The sequence below is a fragment of the Hemitrygon akajei genome, chromosome 11, assembly GCF_048418815.1.
Source record: "Hemitrygon akajei chromosome 11, sHemAka1.3, whole genome shotgun sequence".
NCBI lineage: Eukaryota > Metazoa > Chordata > Chondrichthyes > Myliobatiformes > Dasyatidae > Hemitrygon > Hemitrygon akajei.
The window spans coordinates 24,338,811-24,363,528 of NC_133134.1; the positions used below are offsets into that span (position 1 = coordinate 24,338,811).

Sequence of the window (24,718 nt, forward strand, 5' to 3'; positions counted from 1 at the left end):
ACTAAGAGTGCAATAATGAATTGGTACTCTCTGAGATCATGCATTTTAAGTTTGCTGTTAAAATACTCTTTCTTTTTTGTATGCCTTCTGCTAGGTATCTGCTTTGTCTTTTAATGGCAACACAACACTGCTCGCATCTGCACAAACTGGAAATGTAAGTCTGATCAGAGTTTGGAATTTCAACCAAGGCAACTGCTTGGCAATGTTTAAAACCCACGTGCATTCAGTATCATCCCTCAGGTAAGAGCATGGGCTACAGTATTGCTTTTTTTACATTCCTCCCTTGGTTGGTTATAACTAAAATGATCTGAATAGTTAACGGGACTTTCATTATTCCTCAGATTTTATGTACTTAGTAGATCCTAATGGGGAAGGATTATATACAGAAATGACATGTACCAATGTCATGTTGGTACAATGTTATGTTGGAAATCATTTTAGATTAACTTTTTCTATATTTCTCCAACCATCATATTAATAGTATTTTCAAATTAAATGAGGTTTTTAAAAGAAATAAATAATTATATTACTGTGCTTGGTAACAGCATAGGAATGCAATAAATACCAATTACTATAATGGTACATTTACTACTGCATCTTTATAATGGAATTACTTCGAACATATTTACTTAATAAATATTTACTGAGCTGGGAGTCCCCTGTAAATTTAATGTCCCTTCATTCCACAAATATTTTGTGACCAAAAGGAAAGACAATAATTTCCCTTCATACTCTGCATGTTTCACATTGTGTAAAATTTGTTATAAGCCATGCAAAACTGTTTTTCTAGTGCATTTGTAGTTTTGTTATGTTTGTGACCCTAAAAGCAAGGTGATGTCATTTTTAAAAGAATGCAACAGTGAAATGCCTTTATACACAAAGGGTACATTTATTGACATTCTGACGTGGCTACTCAAACAATTTTGCATTTTTAATGTGAGTTTTGAATGTTTGTTGCTTGAGCCATATTTAAATTATAATTCTTGAAGTATTAGAACAATTGAAGGAAATATTTTGCATTTTTAATGATTTTCTCAGATGACAGAAAAGTAAAATATTTCTCTTTTTTTTTAGTTTTTCATTCAGTGGGGGAGTGCTATGTGGCGTAGGAAAAGATGGTCATGGTAAAACAGTAAGTACTTCCAAAGTTTGTAGTTGACACCCTCCACCATGTCAATATACAAATAAATCTAGATCATTAATTGCATTATGAATGGTGCAACTTTATGCAGTACTCAAGAGTATTTAGCTCTAAATAAATAAATAAATACTAAGCAATAAAATTTACAAAACCAGGTATAATGAGAAAATCATTTGGGGCAAATGAAGGACTGTAAATCCAACACCTGAAACTTTAAGAAATGCCAGTAATGACCATATTACTACATACAATTAATGCAATGCTTATAAGCAGTCTTGCTACAATATTCTGTAAAATTTATTTGGCAATTAAACTTTTTAAAAATTGAAAACAATCTTTAGTTACAGCTGTTAAAAATTGTAATCCTGCTTTTAAATTTCACTGGAATGCTTATTTGTAAAACAAATGATAGCATTAAGTTGCTACTGTTACGGAAGTAAAACTGAAAGAGTAGACAGTGCTCTTGGGTCTAGTCACTTTTATCACTCATTTGCTGTTAGCATTCATTGCTTAAATAGAGATATTTAAGCAGTTTGAAGAACTAATACATTCAAATAAGGTTGTACATAATTCTTCAATAATTTTACTTTTTTTTGGAAAGAGATTTCCTTATTTCACAAGCCTAGTCCAGATTTTAAGACCTGGATTAAGAATCATGTTATGAGAATACTTGAGCAACTTGAAATTTGACCAGAATAAACTTGGGTTAAGAAAGGCTGTATTAAAAATATTGATAATGTCAGATCATGAACTTAAATCAACATGTCAAAATGATCCAGTCTTAAAGGAAAAGCCATCAAAACAGTCCTAGATTTAAGCAACAGGCAAAAAAAAACATAGTATAAACTAGATTGAAAGTATAAACTGCCAATGGAGGCAATTTCACTTTGTTTTCAAGAGAGTCAAAATAGAAACAAGCATTTGAAATTGTCCTCAATATTTATAAGAAAGGTATTTTTTTCATAGATGGTCGTGGTTTGGAACACGTCAAAGGTAAATCAAGGTGGTGAAGTGCTAGTGATGGCAAAAGCTCATACTGAAGTTGATATTCAGGTGATGAAAATAGCTGATTTTGATGACACCAGGTAAATATATCAATGTTTTTATTTTGTGGAATGATTTATTCATTTTCTTTTCCTGTAATATGTTTTTCTTTCTTTCCCATAATATAATATTGACATGTTTCCTTGAATTTCTACTGAGGATGATAATGCAAATTGTTTTTCATGCTTTATAATTTAATTCCATTTTAGAGTAGAATTTGGGTTGCGTATACGAGAGAGCAAACATGATGTACTTCGGAGAATATTTGGACTTCTTGTTTATAAATAATATATGCAGCTCAAGAAAATGCTGTTTTAGCCTTACAGCACTTGTCTAATTGCTCTACTGCAGGATCACTCAGAATCGCCTGCACAGTAAACTGGTCCATATTCACACTGAGAGACTTTCACCCGAACAGCAGTGAGTTTAAATACAGTGAGTGACACCAACCAAGCCAGACAGCGCAGTTTGCGAGCACTCTGGTTCCTGTCTATCTAACCAACAAACACAAACTAAATCCTAGCTGCTCTTCAAAGGCTTGCCAGGCTCGGGGCAGCTTTAAATGCTCAATTCTGAGACAAAATGTCGATAGCATACCCCCACCGAGGATAAACTCCCCACCCAGGATTACCCTCCAAAACAAAAACTAGAAAACAACAAAGCAAAATAATAAACTAGTGTTCCACTGGAAGGAGTGAACACACGCCAGCTGGAGCACACTAACTTATTGGAGAGCACTCAATAGATAGATAGATAGATACTTTATTCATCCCCATGGGGAAATTCAACATTTTTCCAATGTCCCATACACTTATTGTAGCAAAACTAATTACATACAATACTTAACTCAGTAAAAATATGATATGCATCTAAAATCACCCTCTCAAAAAGCATTAATAATAGCTTTTAAAAAGTTCTTAAGTAGTTTACTTAAATACATTGAGTCCTAACCCCGGCACTTTAACATATCTTACTCCTGGCGGTTGAATTGTAAAGCCGAATGGCATTGGGGAATATTGATCTCTTCATCCTGTCTGAGGAGCATTGCATCGATAGCAGCCTGTCGCTGAAACTGCTTCTCTGTCTCTGGATGGTGCTATGTAGAGGATGTTCAGGGTTTTCCATAATAGACCGTAGCCTACTCAGCGCCCTTCGCTCTGCTACCGATGTTATACTCTCCAGTACTTTGCCCACGACAGAGCCCGCCTTCCTTACCAGCTTATTAAGACGTGAGGCGTCCCTCTTCTTAATGCTGCCTCCCCAACACGCCACCACAAAGAAGAGGGCGCTCTCCACAACTGACCTATAGAACATCTTCAGCATCTCACTACAAACATTGAATGACGCCAACCTTCTAAGGAAGTACAGTCGACTCTGTGCCTTCCTGCACAAGGCATCTGTGTGATCACTCATAAAAGGGGAGAAAAACTTCAACTCATTCTTTATAAGAGAAACTAACTCCAACAGGAAGTATCCCAGACAAGTACCCAGTTCATGTTACCTTCTCTCGTTGGCGCTTGTCTAGGGGTGTCGGGGAATCAACATAAAAACAAGTTCACCCTCCGTGTGGTATGTTGTTTGTGATGGGAGAAGGGCAAAGCATAAACAGTAGGTCCTATTTGTAGTATATTTATAGCATTTGCACATATTCACAGAAGTGATCCAGGGCCACCAAATCCAAGGGAATAATCTAGAAGCCAAAATCCACAATATGAAAACACAGATCAGAACACAACGATTACAAGTTTGTTCATATGGAAAATAGCGCAATACTTCAGCGACCGATTCTCCCCAGCAACTCTCTCTCCCTTTCTTCCCGGACACAATTTTTTAAAATTGTGCTCTCCAAATTCTGTTTGGAGCATTCCTGACAAGGGGGCAGGTCCAGCAGCACTTTGTGGAGATTTACAGCAGCTTGGCACACCTGAAACAAGAAAAGCTGGACAGAGGGAGAGCATATAACAAAAACACAGATGTGCAGTGCGCACACATGTAACACAGCCCAAAAAAAATTCTAATGTTTTCTCCCATTCCATTTCTCGTCTCAATTTTGTGCTTTATCTTTGCTCTCTTTTTGTGCACTCATCTGATTTCCCCTTAAAAGTGCTTCCTGTGGCATTAATTTGCAGAGTGTAAGCTCTCTGAGTAAAGAAAGATCTCTGTTTCCCAGCTTATTACCATTTTCAGCTTCCAAATTTTAAATTTCTCTAATTGGAATCGTTTGCTATACATCCATATTATCCAAGCCATTCATAATTGAAGAAAAGTTGTCAGGTTTCCAACTGGTTTCTTTTTCAAAAGATGCAATCATCAATATATTCAGTCTTTCACAATGGTTATAATCTTTCAGTTCTTTCTTTGCATACACTTCATTCCTTTTATGCAATAGTATTGAGACTAACATAGTTGTATGTGGGACCTGCAAATAGAAGTTTAGCACAATTAGTTAAGGATTCTATGCTGTATTTTAATTGTCTTGCTCGCCTGTAATGTTGCTTTAAACTATTTGTTCTTGATACCTCTTGTTCTTTTAATCCACATTTTCTAGTGTGCAGGTTGTTGATAATTGATTATTGTCTGCCTGTGTAGTAATTGCCTAACTTATCGTTTAACAGGATGGTGTCATGTGGAAGAGATAACATCCGCCTGTGGCGAGTTCGAAATGGGGCACTGCGGTCTTGCCCAGTTAACCTGGGTGAATATCATTGTTTGGCATTCACAGATGTAGCATTTGAAGAGGGACACCTGGCTGACAAGGACCCTGTGGATAGGACGCTGTAAGAGCAAAACAAATATAGAAGTGTGTGCACATCAGTACACCATGATCTAACCAATGCAGGACTTGCACATGATTTATGCAGGCCTCCAAATTTATATTGCATATTAGATAGTATGTATAATTTTAGACCTTTATTTATTACAGAGCCTTTCACAACTTCAGGAAGTCCTAAAGTAATGGAAAGCTAGTGAAGTATTTTAAAAGTGTAGTCAGTTATGTAATGTAGAAAGTTATTTATTTATGCAAGGTTAGGGTGCAAGCACAGAATGACTGTAAGATAGTTATAATGCTGCAAGTTGAGCTGTAACTGCTATGAAGAGCTTTCTTGTTGATTTCAAGCAATGGATGGCAATGCTTACTTTTTGCTACTTCTCAATACTTAAAACAAATTTATGAGTTGTTGTTTCTGAAACCATTGGGAAAGATTAATCATTGAAATGGAATGTAAGTAAAGGTTGCCTAGAAATTGTAATTTTTCAGTATGGCATATGTTTTGGATTGGAAATAATGGGTAATTGTTTTTATTGCCTGCAAGGGCTTGCCATCTGACTCTTATGACAGGTCCTTCTGTGACAATGCCATTAGTCAATGTACTTGGATCACTTTAATACTAGAGGAAAAATAACGATATTTGGTTAAGCCATGCACCTCCAGTTAGAATTATTAAAGTCATAACATATTTAAAGTACCATGTTTCCTAATGTCTCCACTTTAAAAAAACACATTTAAGTGTACTCAGGCAATTAAAAATGTAATTAATCAAACAGTTGCATGAATTCTCACAGTAAATGGAGATAGATTCTCACATTTTAGTCATACAGCATGGAAACATTCTTTGCTGCTCATCGAACATCCATTTACAATAACCGTTTTTCATTCTTCCCATCATTCCCATCAACTAACCCACCCTCACCCTCCAGATTATACTATTCAGCTACATACTTGAGGTATCTAGAGAAAGCTCATGCAGTCACAGGAAGAGCATGCAGACTCCACACAGACAATACCAAAGTCAGATAATTCATTTGTAAGAACAGTTCAAAGTCAATTTATTATCAAGCTACATATATGCCACCATATACTACTTTGATATTCATTTTCTTGTGGACATTCACAGTAGAAAAAAGGAGCACGGTAGAATCCATGAAAAATTGCACATAATAAAGATGGACAAGCAATGTTCAAAAGGCAACTAATGTTGCAAATACAAAGGGAGAACAAAACTAACCCAAAATAATAATAATAGATAAATAAGCAATATATCAAGAAACGTGAGATGATGAGCCCTTGAAAGTGAGTTCATTGGTTGTGTGAACATTTCAGTGATGGGGCAAGTGAAGTTATACCCCCTCTGGTTCAAGAGCCTGATGGTTGAGGGAAATAACTGTTCCCAAACCTGGTGGTGTGGCACCTGAGGCTCCTGTACCTTCTTCCTGATGGTAGCAGCAAAAAGAGAGCATGATCTGGATGGTGGAGATCCTTGATGATGGACGCTGCTTTCCTGTGACATGCTCCATGTAAGTATGCTCAGTGGTGGCAAGGGCTTTACCTATGATGGACTGGGCTGTATCCACTCCTTTTTGAAGGCTTTTTCATTCAAGGGCATTGTGTTTTCATAACAGGCCGTGATGCAGCTAGTCAGTATACTCTCCACCGCACATCTCTGGAAGTTTGTCGAAGGTTTAGATGACATGCAGAATCTTTACAAACTTCTAAGAAAGTAGAGGCACTGTCGTGCTTTCTTTGTAACGGTACTTACATGCTGGACCTGAGGCAAATCCTCTGGAAATTATAACGCTGAGTAATTTAAAGTTGCTAACCCTCTACACCGCTGATCTTTTGTGGAGGACTGGCTCATGGACCTCCAGTTTCCTCCTCTTGTAGTAAGATTACAAAGTTCTGTAACAGAATTGCCAAGGAGATTTAATGAGACAATTATTTGCATTCTTTTCTCTTAGGATACTCTGATAGTTATCTCAATTCTCTGTGTTACTTAGATATTGTTGTGCTTGGTGGTCCTGGTGGGTTTTCCAGTGCTCTTAGCTTCAGATTCAGCCATGGAAACATTATGCTCTGAGATTGAATACTATAATGTATACTTGAGCACAAAATCTAAGCAGAGGCTCCAGTATACTGCTGAGGATAAGATGTTATATTGTAACCTTGTCTCCTCTCTTGTTTAAAGGTCCATTCTGAAATAGAGTCAGTGTACTAATCTCTGCACTAGGCAATAACTGTCACCACTAAAGTATATTATAAGTATCATTGATCATGATTGCATTTTTGTTATATGCAAAATTGGCTGCTGTATTTCTTATGTTCCATCAGTAACTCTACTCCAAAAGTACAGTGTTTGCTTTAATGCTGAAGGTTTTCTTTTAATCAAATTGCGATTGATGTGATGACCAATTTGAATACATTCTATTTATTTTCATTTTTTCTGTACAATTTCAGTTTTGCCTGCAGTAAAAGTGGACACATCCTTGAAATCGATTATAAAAATGTTGTTATTAAGAAAGCACGTCGTTTGTTTCCCTCACAGCAAAACCACTCACACCAGCCGGAAACAGTGACATTGAATACAGGTATAAAGCTACATTTCTATACAAGGTCAATAACTTGCCTACTGTAGTATGTACTGAAAATGCAATTAAATGAAATTTTGTTAGAGAATAGTGAATTGATTGAAAGTGTATTATACTTTCATGGTTTCATGGAGTTTCATGGTTCATGACATGAAGTAATAGGAAAATGTCTTTTGGCCCACACTGTCATGCCAAACTAATTACATTAGTAATCAAGTGCCTAACTAAATTAATCCCTCTTGCTTACACAATATCCATGTCCTTCCATTTTCTGCACATTCATGTGCCTATCCAAGAGCCTCTTGAACATCTGTCTACGCCATCTATGCTCTCATAATCTTAGTAACCTGTATCAGGTCTCTCGTCAGCCTCTGCTGCTTCGGAGAAAACAATCCATGTTTGTCCAATTTCTCCTTATAGCACGTGTTCTCTAATCCAGGCAGTGTTCTGGTAAACCTCTTCTCTGCCCTCTCCAAAGCCTCAATATTCTTTCTATAAAGGTGCAAAGAGAACTGAATGCAGCCTAACTAGATTTTATAAAGCTGCAACATACCTTCCCACCTCTTGAATTCAATTCCTCAACTAATAAATGCAAGGCTGCAAAAGGATGTAATTTACCATCCTATCAACTTATATAGCCACTTCCAGGGAGCTTTGGACTTGGACCCCAAGATCCTTCTACATATCAACACTGTTAAGAGTCTTGCAATTAACATTGTACTGTCTCTTCACATTTGATCTCCCAAAGTTCAACACATCACATTTGACTGGGTTAACCTCCATCTTCTATATTTTCATCTATATCTGTACTCAATCTACTGTATGTATCACTGTATCCTTTGCCAATCATTGTTCTGCAACACCACTGCTTCTTGTATCATCTGCAATCTTCTAACCAACCCATCTACATATTAATCCAGGGAATTTATATACATCACAAACAGCAAAGGTCTCTGTATGGTCCCTGTAGAACACTACTAGTCACAGACCAACCAGAAAAAGTTTCTGTGTCTTCTATGGCAAACCAATTTGTAATACAAATTGCCAATTCACCCATCTTATGGACCTTGTCAAATGCCTTACTAAAATCCATGTAGACTGCATCCACAGGTTTTCCTTTATTGTTCGCCTTTGTTGCTTCCTCGAAAAACTCAATCAAGTTAGTAAGACATGTCCTGCCCCGCACAAAGCCATGCTGACTGTTCCTACTTAGTCCATGATTTTCCAATTGCTCACAAATCCTATCCCTAAGAGCCCTTTCCCTAAATTTACCCACCATTGACGTGAGACTCACCAGTCTATGGTTCCAAGATTATCCCTAATTCCCTTCTTGAATTAATGTGTATTATTAGCATAAATTTACCTTTAATTTCCTGATGCATTAAAAAAAAGTATTGTATTTCATAATGAAATACAGAAGGTGGCACTGTGCTGCATTTGTGCTTTAACTGGAATTGGGCATTGTCAGACTAATATAGTAAAGATCTTGTCCATTTATCTTTAATGCAATTTATAATCTTAAAGCAAGGTTTTTTGAATGTAAACCACCAGGAAATTAAATGGAACTCTTGACGGAAATCTCGGTCTGAAACGTCAACCGCTTATTTCACTCCTTAGATGCTGCCTGATCTGCTGAGTTCCTCTAGCATTTTGTGTATATTGCAGTCATCAAACAAATAACATTTATTCCATTGCTGCCTGAGTATATGTGATAGCAATGGGCAGGGAATTGTTCAGCAGTGCAATGAAGTTATGCAGCAGCTTAACTTATGCAGGAATGTGAATATCTGAGTTTACATCAATGTTTCTTCTGTAATCTAAACACCTAACATCAAATCATTTTCTTTTAAATTTTAGGCGCTGGGATTGCCATCAATAGTATCAGTATTTCTGCTGCTTTCTGTGCCACAGGATCTGAAGATGGTTATTTACGTATTTGGCCGTTAGATTTCTCCACTGTCTTTCTTGAAGCAGGTGACTAGTTTAATAGCAATTTCTATTTCAACAAAATATTTATTTTATTTGGTTTTGTTCAAATTGTTAAAACTTCAGATTTGTAAATTAGAGACTATGCTACCTTCACTTTGTATACATCATCCCAAAGTCAGATTAGAAAACAAACTTAATTCCCTCCCTTTGCTAGGCCTTCTGTAAGCCAGTTTTTAAGTTTACCCAACTTAAAATAATACATGCAATTACAGTTACACCAAATAAGTTTTTTCACCTTGGTGATGCAAATGTCCATGTAGATGAAGAAGAATTTCTGAAATAGGAAATGACTTGTTTCATGGTATTATGTACCTTGAGGACTATTTGCATTTGTTGTCCTGAAGGATTAACAACCATCAATGGGGCTCAATGCTTTTTGGAAAAATAATTAATGGTGGTTCAGTGAATGACTATGCAGTGATCTGCTAAAGGTGATATTGTACTTGCACCTGTTACATAGAATCCTGTTGCTTAATAGGTCACTTAAAAGGAGTTCCTAAGACATATTGTTCATTTTGTAGAATTGATAGTTTGCATTGTCTAATGACAAAATAATATCTGATTGAACAAATTAAGTAGGTTCTTGGTCCAAAGTAAACTTGCTATTAATGGAGGTTCAAAGTACCTCTACAAATTCGTAGCTCATTGATAAAGTTCTGAAGTTCTGTTACGAAGTATGTGTTTTTAAAAATATTTTGTAGGAATTGCAGCATAATACAAGTTAGTAAATATGTGGCTAACCATTCAGAATTACTAATCCTTGTATCTATATTTAGAACATGAAGGTAGTGTCAGCTTTGTAACCATTGACCCCAAAGGGTTGAAAGTGCTGGCAGCAACTACTACAGGTAATCTTGGATATCTGGATATATCCAGCAGAGGCTACACTACACTAATGAGATCACATATGAATAAAATTCTGGCTTTCTCAGTGGATGGAATAAGGAGACATCTTGTTACTGTATCTGAAGACTGCACTATCCGACTGTGGGACTTGGACTCTATGCAACAGGTATGTATTCAGGACCAGAAATTATAAAGCTTTGAATCTGTCCACGTGTGTATTTGGAAGCTTCATTTTTAACAAAAACGCCTTTTTCTAAAATGATAATTTTAATTTAATATCTTATGTTTTTAAACCAATGGAAGTCTTGATCATTGTTGCATTATCTGTTTAATATGTGCTTGGTTAGAGAAATACTGTAACTGCTTGGTACATTGCTTCATGACTAGCTCTCTGAGAAACATTTCTCTGTATGAGATGCTCTTTGAATGGTGATTGCAATGCCATTGATTGTCATATGTTGATGGTTAGATCATCTCTTATTGGAGATGGTCACTGCCTGGCACTTGAGTGACATGAATGTTACTTGCCATTTACTGGCCTACAAGCATGTGCTGTGTGCTGGAATAGACTTCTTTATTTGTTGAGTAATTGCAAATAGACTGAACACTGTGCAGTCATCAGCAAGTGTTCTTTTTTCTGGCCTTATGAAAGGAAGGACACTGATGAAATAATGGAAGATGATTGGACTGAGGAAATCCTGGAGTGATTACATAAGGTTGAAATGATTGATTTACCAGAAGGCTCAATCATCTTCCTTTGGTTCAGATACATATCCCAACCACTTAAATGTTCTCCATTGGAAGCTCATTGACTTCAATTTTAGCAGGGCATCTTGATGCCTCTTTTGCTCAAATGCTGGCTGTGAAAGGCAGTTAGTCTCACAGCAACCCTGGAATTTTGCTATTTAGGCTATGAGGCCTGGATTTGAGTGTATCATGGAAAAGCCAACTTGGGCATCAGTGAATAAGTTATTGGTAGAGAGCTCTCATAGCAAATAGTTTCATCACTTTACTGGTGATTTGCCTAGATGTGATAAGACTGAAGAGCTTTCATCTGATCCATCAGTTGTGAGATTGCTTGGCACCATTTCATTGCTTTTTTTAGTTTAAAAATTGATTCTTAAAGACTATACTAGAGGGGGGTGATTAGTTTAAATTCAGAAGTAGCCTGTTGATTTTCAAGTCATTAATGGACTTGTCTTTTGTAAACTAACAGTTATATGACTTCGTGAGTACTGAAGAGAATCCATGTGCAGTGACATTTCATCCTTCGCAACAAGTTTTTGCATGTGGATTCAGCAGCGGAGTGGTACGAATTTTTAATGTAGGAAATTCTAGTCTCTTGGCTGAACAGCGGTGAGAATTCCGTTTTACTATTAATGAATCTTGTTTTGTTTCATATCATATTTTCAATAACATCTTATTTACCCTATGTTGGTTTTGAGCAATGATTGAGGTTTCCCATATTTTACTGACATTTTCTGTCGGGTCTCCAGGCAGCATAGAGGGCAAGTGATTGGACTTACATTTTCTCCCAATGGAGAGTATATGTACAGCGCTGGTTCTCTGGGTTCATTAGCTCTGTATGACGCTACTAAGGAGGATCATCGCGTTATTAGGATCCTGGGTAAGTGAAAGGTTCAAGAGTTAAGTTCTTTTTAACAAATTCTGAATAAAGAGCTGCTCTCATTGAAAGTGATAATAAAATTGCCAGATTCCTGTTACTCATGTCCTTCTGGGACAGAAATATGCCTGTATACAGCAATGTGGATGACTGTTAGTATCCCAGCAAAGTTAGAATAGGATAGCCAGAAAGCTGTTGTCTTTGATGGCCACATCTTCCATATTTCTGTTATGTCTATCTTTGATTCTTTCAATACTCCCCTGGCTAGCTTTTTAATATTTCTCTGTCTGCAGTTCTTTTGTAAAATATAAATTGCTTCTCAGTGGTTGGCAAAATGTTGGAATAAAATGCAAATTATTGACATCCATAAAGTAATTTGAGTTGGGAAAATCACATCATAATTAAGGTTCTCAGTTTTTTGAATATATTAATGAAATGGAAAACAAAGTAGAAGAAAGACTTTTATGACAAATATTCCTTATCCTTATTGTTCAAGTAATACTTTTATGTGCCAATCCTAAAAGCAAATTACTGTTATGAAGAAAAAAATTCATGTGGAGTTAAGCATGCAAAATTAACTGCTTAGTATTTACACTGCTGTTTCAGGTAATGTTGTGGCAAGAGGGAGTTGCTATGGTCCAGATGCATTAACAGTAAGCAGTGATAGCTGTTATTTGTCTTTTGTGGGCCCATCTGAATATATTGTCACTGTGATGGATGCTCACTCACTTGATGAGGTAATCTGCTGCTGCTCACCAGAGCAATTTTATCCTCCTGATAAATGAATTAATGTTATATCTTTTTTGTGTTCCATCATACTTTAAATCATTTGTAAGCTTAGAGGACAAGTTGAAAGTCTTGCACCAGTTATTCCCAGCATCATATTGGCTTCTTGGTATGCAAGTCACCTGGGCACTCAATAAAAAATGTGAGAATGTCCCTTGTGAGGATTTATTTACTGTAAAAAATTATGTGTTGTTATACTCCTAAGTAGCAGCAATATTAAGAACATGAATTCACTTGAGGGACCACTGCTCCATACAAGGCTTTGTTTGGACAATGCTCTTTGAGATATTGGCATAATCCTATTTCTTAGACGTTCCCAGTTGTGATGAGTATAAAACTGAACCAACCACTATATTATTTCAGCAGAATGTTGCCTAGAATAGAGGGCTGTGTTTATTGTCATTGGAACATGGGTGGCTGAAGTATGACCTTATTGAAGTTTATAAAATTATGAGGGGCATGGTTAAAATAGATGCTAGCAGTTTTTTCTGCTGGGCAGGGGAGTCTAGAATTAGAGGGCACAGGTTTCAAGTGAGATGGGAGAAATTTAAAGGAGATCTTTGGAGCAGATTTTTCATACAGTGGATGATAGTTAAGAGAAAAAAAAGCTGTCAACAGAGCTGGTTGAGCCAAATACAATGAAAGTATTTAAAAAGCATTTTCACAATACTTAGATAGGAAAGGCATAGTCAGATAAAGACCTAATGCAAGCAAATAGGATTAGCATAGGTGGGCATTACTGTAAATATGGGTGAGTTAAGCTGGAAAAACCCATTTATTTGGGGTGAATGGGATACCATAATAGCATTAAACAATTCTGAGAAATTAACCTTTAGCGGTGCTGAAACAGAAATGTAAATCTAAGTTGCAGTGTTTTGCGACTTGGAGTAGAAGATAGAAGTTGTGATATTCCTTTCAAAGCAATTTTAGTCATGAAGCAGGGAGATAATGTCAATGTAAGTTTGTTGAGTTACTGGTGCATTCAGTGCATACTGAGCAGTGGTGTGGGGTGACATTTTAAGTTCAGTGCTAAATGAATTGTTGAGTCCCAGGATATGTTTGCTTTTTTTGTTGTTGCCATTGCACCCATCATTCACTTGATGAGTACTTAATCACACTCCCTCTACACTATTTTAATGAGGCATTAAAATAGTGTAGAGGCTTTGAAACAAAAGTGTCCCTAAGCACTTACACCTTCTGAACTCTTAACATTTAAAAATAACTTTGTACCACTTACAAACAAAATAGTTGACATACTTCTTTTCTGCATTATTTTGTCCTCTGAGGCCTGTCATGAATTAGTAATAACACATTTGTGACCACACCCTCCCATGCATCCCATGCATGCTCCAGGTTTTATTGGTGAGCTGAAACCTGTTTTTCAGTTGATCAACAAATGATGTTGGTTAATGACTGAAACTAACTAATTGACAGGATATGACAACTAAAATGTAAGCTTTTCTGTGTGATTCCCATTGTACTAGTAGGAGTTGTTCTTTATTCATATTCATTTGTTTTAAATAGTTAATGCTTGTTGATGTCAGTATCCTGGACCTGGAGACAACCACCCTTGACACTGCTATTAAAGTGTGCTATCCTCCTGCTGCAGTCAAACAGCTCCTGGTGGCTACATCCTCTAATAAGATATTGTGGTTGAATGCAAAGAGTGGAAGATTAATTCGAGAGGTACACTTTCATAGTAAATCATATAAAGTTAGTAATTTACTCAGTTATAATTGTACTATTGGAAGGAAGAAATGCTGCATTATTATAAAATACCATTATAGATTTCAGATTATTAGAAACTTAGTTACAGTTTTATAGCGGATGATAGAAAAGAGGGTAATTGCCCATAACTGATGATGAAGATTCTGGATCCAATGCTTTAAGTTGTACTAAATCAACCAGAACATTGACTAGTGCACAATAATTTCAGATATAAATTAAGAAACTATTTATTTTTAGTTAAATTAGCAATTTTAAAGATGAAGTCATAAAACATTTCAGTTTAACTTATTACACTAATTTACCTAAGAAAGCTCTTTTTGTTTGTTACATAAATTAAATCTGCATCTGTCATTGTATCCTTTTGTGTGACATCTTTGTGCTGATACTGACTTGTTCGAGTTTGTTCCAAGCTTCAGCAATTGAAGCCATCAGTGATGTTGAATTTCCTGAAGCCACTTCAGGTATGAATTCAAATGGGAAACTGTCCAAAGTTATGGGCTTTCCCAGCTGTAGATGAAAATAGCGACATCAATTCACTTACAAACTTCAATCAATGAAATCATATCGTCTTGGTTTACTTTAAATTCAACTTTTTCATTTTAGTAATGCTGATTAACATGAATTTACATCTCTTTACTGGTTTTGGCAGTTGACCTCTAGAAAATATGTTCTCCAAATATTGGCAGAAATAGTTGAATGAAATCTATTAATTCAAAGTCTGAGTTTCATTTCCATTTGTAAAACTGTTGGGCATAATCAAATCTTCTTTTGACTTTGATCTATGCACAAAAAAATTTAGTTTTCATCTATTTGGTATTGATTAATCACATTTTTAAGCTTTCTTGATAATTAGGTTGCATTGTTTCAACAGATGTCTAATGTTCACAAGACATTTCCCTCATCTTTAGCTGTGAGTGAGGATGTTCGTTATCTACTGACCACTGGGGAGAAGGTTATTAAAATCTGGGACTATCAAATGAAACTAGAAACTAATTTCCAGGTATGAAATTCCATTGTTAACTTTTTTGAACAGATTAAACCAATCTCACATTTCTGAATGAAGGATACAAATATTTCACATTAAAAAAAGTTGGGGGGGGTGGGAAGTGAAGATTTAAAAACATAATTTTTCATTCCCAATTGCATACCAAACTATGTAATAACTTCCAGTTGTGACACAAAATTGAGGGGAAAAATAAGTCAGGTTCCTCGAAGTGGGGCTTGATTGATATTACATTTTGAGTTGTAAAGACCATTCCAGGGGTGATTTAGATGCCCTGACTTTGTTTATTTGAAACTCTCAAGTGTTGTTTATTCCAATGCAGCAACTAATCTTGCACACTTAGATTGTTCTTTTCAACATCACGTCTTATATTGGATAGATTTCTAAATCTTGTCATTGAGTTTTGTTCACTACATGTTGTCTACACCATGGTTGTACATCTGTTTATTTTTAGTTGTTGGCTTTTTAATTTTGTACGCAATGTTTACACTTTCGCAACAGGTACTTTCAAGAAAAATTTTATTCCTGTTTTATTAGGTTTTCATTGGACATTCTGAATCAATTCAACAAGCAGCTTTTACTCCAGATCAGCTAAGTGTAATTAGTGTTGGAGATGCAATATTTATCTGGGATTTCCTTGCTGCTGCTCTGGACCAAGAGACAAAGTAAGTAAAATCTTATTGGTATTTCATACAAAACAAATTAATTTAATACTATTGCACCTGATGACAAATTTAAATGTGTAATTTGGGATAATGAACTAAGTTCGTAAAATCGTTTAATATCATTAGTGTATGATGTGAAATTTGTTGTAATGCAGCAGTACATTGCAATATATAAAACTGTACAATACTGTAAGGAGTGTGTGTGTGTATGTGTGTGTGTGTGTATATATATATATGATGAGGGTCCTTAATGATGGATGCTGTCTATTTGAGGCATTGCTCCTTGAAGATATCTTGGATGCCGGCGAGGCTAGTGCCCATAATGGAGCTGACTGAGTTTACAACTTCCTGTAGTTTATTTTGATCCTGTGTTGTGACCACCCCCCCACCCTATCCATACCAGACGGTGATGCGACCAGTTAGAATGTTCTCCATGGTAAACATGGTAGAAATTTGCAAATGTCTTTGGTGACATACTAAATCTCCTTATACTCCAAATGAAATATAGCTGCTGTTGTGCCTTATTTGTAATTACATCGATATGTTGGGCCCAGGATAGATCCTCAGAGATGTTGACACCCAGGAACTTGAAATTGCTCACTCTTTTCACTTCTGATCCCTTGATGAGAACTGGTTTGTGTTCCCTCAACTTACCCTTTCTGAAGTCCACAATCAATTCTTTGGTCTTACTGACGTTGAGTGCAAGGCTGTTGCTGTAACACCACTCAAGTAGCTGATATATCATTATGCCCTCTCATCACCATCTGAAATTCTACCAACAATAGTTGTGTCATCAGCACATTTATAGATAGCATTTAAGCTGCCCTAGCCACACAGTCATGTAGAGAGTAGAGCAGTTGGCTAAGCACACACCCTTGAGCTACCAAGGGTACTACCAAGGTACAGATGTTATTTCCAATGTGCACAGACTGTGGTCTTTCATTGAGGAACATGATCCGCACCAAGTTCAGCAGAAATTGCCTATAAAAGCTTTTTGTTAAATGATTTTGAGTCCTGGTGTCACGGAGCAATATTGAATGGGTGCCAGCCTCCATAACATCGATTTCTCAAACTTCTGGTGATAACCCCCTGCCTTCACCAGTCCCCATTCCCATTTCTCTCATTCACCTCTCAAGACGATCACTTCCCTCTGGTGCTTCTCCCCTTTCCCTTTCTTACATGGCCTTCTGGCAATCTATTTATTTCACCAATCGACTTCGCAGCCCTCTACTTCACCCCTCTCCCTCTCCCAGTTTCACCTTTCACCTACTACCTTGTACTTCTTCCTTCCCTCCCCCCACCTTCTTGCTCTGACTTCACATCTTTTTTTCTCCAGTCCTGTGAAGGTCTCAGCCTGAAATGTTAACTGTTTACTCTTTTCCATGGATGCTGCCTGGCCAGCATTTTGCGTGTGTGTTGCCTGGATTTCCAGATCTGCAGATTTTTTCTTGTTTGTGATTGGCCAGCCTCCAGGTTGACTATGTAATTCATCCAGCTACTCCCAATTTCATGCATTCAGCCCCTATCCCTCAGCATTTCACCAGTTTAAATGCTTCTACTATTACTATTGTACTTGCCTCAGCCACTTTCTCTGCAGCTTATTCCATATAGTCACCCTCCTCTTTATGTGAAGGCATATGGTACGCTTCCTTTATTTGTTGCGGCATTGAGCTCAGAAACTTAAGTTGCAGCTTTATAAAACTGATTAGACTCCTTTTGGAGTATTGCATTCATTTCTGATAGTCTCATTATAGGAATGGTTTGGAGTCTATGGAGAAGGTGCAGACGAGGTTTAATAGGATGCTACCTGGATTAGAGGATGTATGCTATGAGGAGAGGTTAGATAAACAGATTTTATTTCTCTGGAGGAGAGGCTGAGGGGGGAGACCTTATAAGACACCTGGTATCTTTTTCCCAGGATGGATGGATGCATTTAAGGTGAGGGGAGGGGAATTCAAAGGAGATGGGTTGACCAGGTTTTGTGCACAAAGTAGTGGATGCCTGAAAAATGTGCTGCCTGGGATGGTGGAAGAGACAAATATGATTGAGGTGTTTAAGCAGCTTTCAGTAGGCACGTGAATATAAGAATAGAGGGGTATGGATTATTTTCAGTAGGGATTGTGTCATTATCTTAATTAGTTTATCATGGGATGGTGGGCCAAAGGTACTGATGGATTTTGGTGTTTCAATCCAAGGTTCTTTTAGAAGTCAGGAACGAGGCATAAAACTTGTTACTTCACGATCATTTTATTAAGAGTTGATAGAACAGAGAAAACAGGCTGAAGCTAGTAGCAGAAGGCTTACAAACAAGAGACTAAGAAGATTAAAATAGCTTTGCTTTGTGTTTAGTTATTTTATACCCAGAGAAATGAAAAATTCCTTTAAAATCTATAGATAACAATTAACCAATTAGAAAGTACGTACTTATTCAATACCACTGTACCAAATTAACCAATGAGAAAACATTTATTCACTTAATGCAGAACAAAGAAGCTTCCAGAATTATACTTTGTATAACCACTAGAGGTATATTAAACTGCTATGTGTATACTATAGCCCTTAGGAATCATATTAAGAAAGGGATATAAGAAATTACATAAAATACAAGCAAATAATTGTTAAATTGCAAAGAAAATAACAGTTAAGCAGTTAGATCTAACAGTGCTTTTCTGAGTTCTATTTGACTTTTTTCAGTGTTTGTGGCTGTACCATTACTGCTTTATGAAACCCCCATGCTAGAATTTAATTTAGTAATATTCAGATGTACTATATTTGTCTACTAGAGAGGAATTTGATTTCTAACCTGTGGACTCTTTGTAAAGGTCAAACTGTTTTAGGAAGGGAATTGAAATATGATCGTAGGAATTAGGAGTAATACACACAAAATGCAGAAGAAACTCAGCAGATCAGACAGTGTTTATGGAGTGAAGTGAAGAGTCAACATTTCAGGCCGAGATCATTTATCAGGACCTCATCAGTTCCTCTGGCATTTTGAGTGTGTTCCTCCAGCATCTGCGGAATCTTTTGTGTTTATAAGAATAATGAATCGATTATGTAGCTATTTGCGTTTGTTCCACTGTGGGCCTTAATTGGGTGACTATATTTTCAAACATTGATGCCTACTTCTAGATTTTGCCGTACTCTCTTCAGATCCACTGTGTCAAGACGGCTCAGAATCTTGTATGTTTCAATCAAGTCCCTTCTCAACAGCTAGGATTCTATCAGATAAAGCCTAGCATATCTTTCTTTTCCTCGTAAGGCATTCTGTCCATTCCAAATTTTAGTCTGGGCTCATTTCTGGACTGCTTCATCCTTAGCAGTACGGAGGAACAGAGGCATTTTGGTGTCCATTTCCGTTGATCACTCAGAGTTGCCCCACAAATTGATAGGGTGGTTAAGAAAGCATATGGTGTATTGGACTTCATTAGTCATGGGACTGGATTTAAGAGCCACCAGGTAATGTTGCATCTTTATAAACTTTGGTTAGATCGCACTTCTTTATAGTATATTGTTTAATCATTTTTGTTCTTTCCCACAGTCTTACGTCAGATCAACTAAATGAACTTCAAAGTCCTGGTGAGAGTTCAGCACTTAAAAACTACTTAATCTAAGCTTTTGTAGTAATATGTCAAAAATTACATCTCTGGCTAAGAGTTTTGTAGAGAACAGCCAGTGATATTTTCCTAATGCCTCAGCTTATCTGTGTGTTAAGTAACTCTATAATCAGTGCATTGAAACACAGAAGTCAGAAATGAGCTGGATATCATACAGTGATACAGTTCCAGTATGGAAAACAGGCCTTTGGCAAAACTTGTTCATGCTGACCATATTGCCTAACTGAGCTAATCCTATTTGTATGCATTAGGTCTAAATCCCACCTAAGGCTTTCCTATCCATATACTTGTCCAAATGTATCTAAATGCTGTAATTGTACTGGCCTCTACTTCTGGTGGCTTATTCCATATATGCAGCACTCTCTGTGAAGGAAAAAGTTGTTCCTCAGATTCCTTTCAAATCTTTCCACTCTCACTTAAAATCTGTTCCCTCTACCCTGGGGAAAGACTGGCTATTCACTTTGTCTATGCCTCACATGATCTGATAAATTTCCAAAAGGTTCCTACACCCCAGGGGAAAAGTCCAGCTTATCTAACCTCACACCCTCCCCCATCCTAATAACACCCTAGCAGATCCTTTTTATACTCTTTACAATTTAAAGACATCCTTCCTATAGCAGGATGATCAGAACAGTGCACAGTACTCTAAATATGGCCTTACCAATGTTGTCACAGTTGTGACACGATGTCCTAATTCCTGTACTTGATATCCTGATGCATGAAGGCAAGTGTGTGAAATACCTTTTTCACCATCCTGTCTACATGTATCACCACTTTTAAGAAACTATGTACACGTGCTCCTAGGTTTCTCTATTTTACAACAATTACCAGGGTTTTACCATGTATTGTGTAAGTCCTAGCAACTCACACAAAATGCTGGAGGAACACAGCATCTGTGAGAAAAAAGTACAGTCGATGTATTGGGCTGAAACCCTTCGGCAGGACTCTGTAAGTCCTATCCTGGTTTGTCTTATCAAACTGCAGTACCTCAGATTTATCTGAATTAAGCTCCATCTGCCACTCATCCATTTGATCAAATTTCCATTATAATTATAGTTGACCTTCACTGTACCACAAATTCTAGTGTCCACAAAGTTAGTAAAAATGTCACCTATATTCTTAACTATCTTTAATATAAATGATGAACGACACTGATCCCTGCAATACACTACCTTCACCAGCTCTAATCTGAAAAACAACCTTCTACACCACCCTCTGTCCTATTGTCAAGCCAATTTTGTATCTATTTGTTAGTTTGCCTTGGAGCCCCTGCAACTTAAATCTTCTGGAGAAGCCTACCTTACAATGTCTTATCAAAAGTCTTACTGAACTTCATGTTAGAGTTCGTCAACTTTGCTTCCCCTCCCCAGCTTTTCTGACGGAGCAGTACAATCCGATTTATCTGATTGGAGTTGCTGCCATTGATTAAAAAGAAATTGCTTAATTGGTTTATTGTTCTTTTTTGTTTAAATTCATTTGTAGTAGTTTAATTAATTGTATTATTTACTTTTATATCATATGAATGTTTCAAATATTTGGGACTTTTTGAATTTTTTTATAGTATCAGCATAAAGCATTAGTAACTGAACCAGCAGGTGGAATTCTGGAAAGTTGATTTGTGGTACTGGTTTGAATCCTAACACAGATGCTGTTAAATTTAAATTCAAGCAACTAAGTGGATCATTGAACCATTTATCCAAATCATGGACAGAAGTTGTAAATAATTAGGCCCTCAGCACTGATCTCTGTGGCCTCTACTGGTTACACCCTTCCAACTTGAAAATAATCTTACTTATTCTTGCTCTCTATATACTGTCCATTATCCCATCTTTATTCCATGGCAAGAGCATATACTTTACATTTGTTTAATAACCTTTTGTGTGGCACTGTAGCGGTGTGCTACACGCAGCGTTGCAATAACGACACGGAGTCGGTGAGCTGTGGTTGCAAAAGGGGTTTATTCAAACTTCGTGGCCTCGCTTTAAAGCCTTCCTGATCCCGCCCTCCCCGGGCGGGAATGCTGTAGGGGGAGCGTATTCACAGTCCTGTTCCGCGCGCGGGCTTTTCCCCTTGCTGGTGAAGCAGGCTTGGCACCCTCTTTGGGACCTGCCTCAATGCTGGCGCGCGCCGCTTTCTGAGCCGGTTCGAGTGCGCTGGGAAGAGGGTCGCCACATAACCCGCCCCCCCCCCCCCCCCCCAGAACCGGCGATACACCCCCCCAATGTCCACAGTCTGGGTCGGACTCTGTTTGGGAGGTCTGCCTCTGCGCCGCGGTGCCGGAATCTTGACCGGCTGCGCCATGTCCACATGGACCAGTTTGAGTCGGTCCACTGTGAAAACCTCCTCTTTCCCCCCAATGTCCAGCACGAATGTGGACCCGTTGTTTCTGATCACCATAAACGGCCCCTCGTAGGGCTGCTGTAGCGGTGCCTGATGTCCGCCCCGTTGTACAAAAACGAACTTACAGTTTTGCAGGTCTTTGGGTATGCAGGTCGGGTTATGCCCATGCTGTGAAGTGGGTATGGGGGCCAGGTTACCGAGCCTCTCGCGTAGTCTGCCCAGGACTGCTGCGTGTTCTTCCTCTTGCCCCCTTGGGGCTGGTATGAACTTTCCTGGGACGACCAGGGGTGCGCCGTACACCAATTCGGCCGACGAGGTGTACAGATCCTCTTTGGGCGCCGTGCGGATTCCGAGCAGGACCCAGGGAAGCTTGTCCACCCAGTTAGGCCCTGTGAGGCGGGCCATGAGAGCCAACTTCAGGTGATGGTGGAAACGCTCCAGTCCGTTCGACTGTGGGTGGTAGGCAGTTGTGTGGTGCAGCTGTGTTCCCAAAAGGCTGGCCTTAGCTGACCACAGGCTGGAGGTGAACTGGGCGCCTCTGTCGGAGGCCGGGTAAGACGCTGATCTCGGCTCCGGTGTCGACCAAAAAGCGGCGTCCCGACTGCTTGTCCCAGACATACAGGAGGCTATCCCGATGGCCAGCCGCCGTAGCCATCAGCATTTCCTGGGAACTTGCAGGGCTGGCTACAGCGGCAGGCTTCTGCGCCCCATCGCTGGTGGTAGAAGCACCATTGTACGTTGGTCTCCTCACCCCTGCCTCTGGGGTTAGCGGGCTCTGCGGCCGGGCCTGGTCTGGTTTTCTGCTGGGAGCGTGGCCTGGTGATCTGTGCGATGGACGCCCCACTCTCCTTCTTGGCTTTCCACAGCACGTCCGCCCGGGCTGCCACCTTCCAGGGGTCGCTGAAATCCACGTCGGACAGCAGCAGGCGTATGTCCTCAGGCAGCTGCTCCAGGAATGCCTGCTCAAACATGAGGCAGGGCTTGTGACCTCCGGCCAGGGACAGCATCTCGTTCATCAAAGCCGACGGTGGCCTGTCCCCCAAATCATCCAGGTGCAGTAAGCGGGCAGCTCGTTCGCGCCATGAGAGTCCAAAAGTCCTCATGAGCAAGGCTTTGAATTCTGTGTATTTGCCGTCCACTGGGGGCGATTGTATGAACTCCTCAACCTGGGCGGCTGTCTCCTGGTCGAGGGAGCTCACCACGTAGTAGTAACGTGTGGCATCTGAGGTTATCTGCCGAATGTGGAATTGGGCTTCTGCTTGCTGGAACCATAGGTGAGGTCGCAGCGTCCAGAAGCTTGGCAGTTTTAACGAAACTGCAGGAACAGATGCGGCATTGTTCATCTCTGGTCCAAATATCGTTTGGGCCATCAGGGTCACCAATTGTAGCGGTGTGCTACACGCAGCGCTGCAATAACGACACGGAGTCAGTGAGCTGCAGTTACAAAAGGGGTTTATTCAAACTTGGCGGCCTCGCTTTAAAGCCTTCCTGATCACACCTCCCCGGGGCAGTCCCGTCCCGTGCGCGGGCTTTTCCCCTTGCTGATGAAGCAGGCTTGGCGCCCTCTTTGGGACCTGCCTCAATGCCGGCGCGTGCCGCTTTGTGAGCTGGTTGGAGTGCGCTGGGAAGTGGGTCACCACAGCACTTTATTTCCATGTCTTCTGAAAGTCCGAATAGATCAATCAATTGTTTCAGTCTTGTCTCTTCTAGTTGCATTTACAAAAGTCGTTTAAGGTTGGTCAAGCACGATTACCCTTTCATAAAGCCATGTTGACACTACCCTGATGCTATTTCCTTAATAGATTCCGGCATTTCAGTGGTACCAACGTCAGGCTAACTGGTTTATATACATCCCTGCTTACTTCTCTCTGTTTTTCTTAACTAGCAGGGCTGCAATTACTTCCTTTGAGTTTGTAAGAGCTATTCTAGAATCTATCGATTTTCTTGAATAGACAACCAGAATTCCACAACTCTACAATTGTGGCTGGATTACTTTTCAGCCACATTATTTTGTCCAATTCTTTTGTCTTCATTAATGCTGTATTCTTAGATCTTTATTCCCTTGGCCTCCCATTCCTTACTATTTCTTGAAGACTCTGCTTTTTACTTCCCAGATTTTTCTTCCTACATCTGCAAGAGTCTCATTATCTGTTGCAGATGTGTTTCATGTGCTTTGACAAACTTTTTGTGTTTCTTGCTATTCTATTTTCATCAATGTGCTGGCTCTCCTATGCTAAATTCTTAGATTTTCCTAATCCTGAGGCGTGGTGATTTTTTGGCAACCTTATAAACCTTGACAATTGATCTAATGTTAACAAATGGGCCACTTGCTCTATTGAGGTTTTGTTTTGCCAAATACATTTGTAATCTAGATTTGACTTTTATTTATTACAGGCAGTAATTATGTTGAATCAAAACTTCAAACTAAGATTTTGATACCCTTTCTGGTATTTTAGAAGCTCCTTTAATTGCAGACAACAGTGAACAGCCTCGGCAATTTGTACCAGTCCCTAGCTCTTCCCCACCACATATCGAAGTTGGTGATGTTGAAAGAAATGACCATGGAGGTGAGTA

The 24,718-nt window shown here is 38.7% G+C and overlaps 1 protein-coding gene across 3 annotated transcripts in view; it reads left to right on the forward strand.

The window, feature by feature from the left end:
• Positions 1–24,718, forward strand: part of wdr90 (WD repeat domain 90) — a 92,819-nt gene that overhangs the window by 34,309 nt on the left and 33,792 nt on the right. The window contains exons 13-28 of one of the 3 annotated variants that reach the window (XM_073060463.1): positions 95–240; positions 1,075–1,132; positions 2,108–2,226; positions 4,801–4,962; positions 7,419–7,549; positions 9,407–9,523; positions 10,315–10,386; positions 10,471–10,550; positions 11,601–11,740; positions 11,881–12,011; positions 12,615–12,745; positions 14,319–14,480; positions 15,394–15,522; positions 16,063–16,190; positions 19,729–19,766; positions 24,601–24,711. In XM_073060463.1, coding sequence (XP_072916564.1) covers positions 95–240; positions 1,075–1,132; positions 2,108–2,226; positions 4,801–4,962; positions 7,419–7,549; positions 9,407–9,523; positions 10,315–10,386; positions 10,471–10,550; positions 11,601–11,740; positions 11,881–12,011; positions 12,615–12,745; positions 14,319–14,480; positions 15,394–15,522; positions 16,063–16,190; positions 19,729–19,766; positions 24,601–24,711 — 1,855 coding nt within the window. Of the gene's footprint in view, positions 1–94; positions 241–1,074; positions 1,133–2,107; positions 2,227–4,800; positions 4,963–7,418; positions 7,550–9,406; positions 9,524–10,314; positions 10,551–11,600; positions 11,741–11,880; positions 12,012–12,614; positions 12,746–14,318; positions 14,481–15,393; positions 15,523–16,062; positions 16,191–19,728; positions 19,767–24,600; positions 24,712–24,718 lie in introns of all 3 variants that reach the window. The other 2 variants (XM_073060461.1, XM_073060462.1) reach the window with 2 other exon arrangements.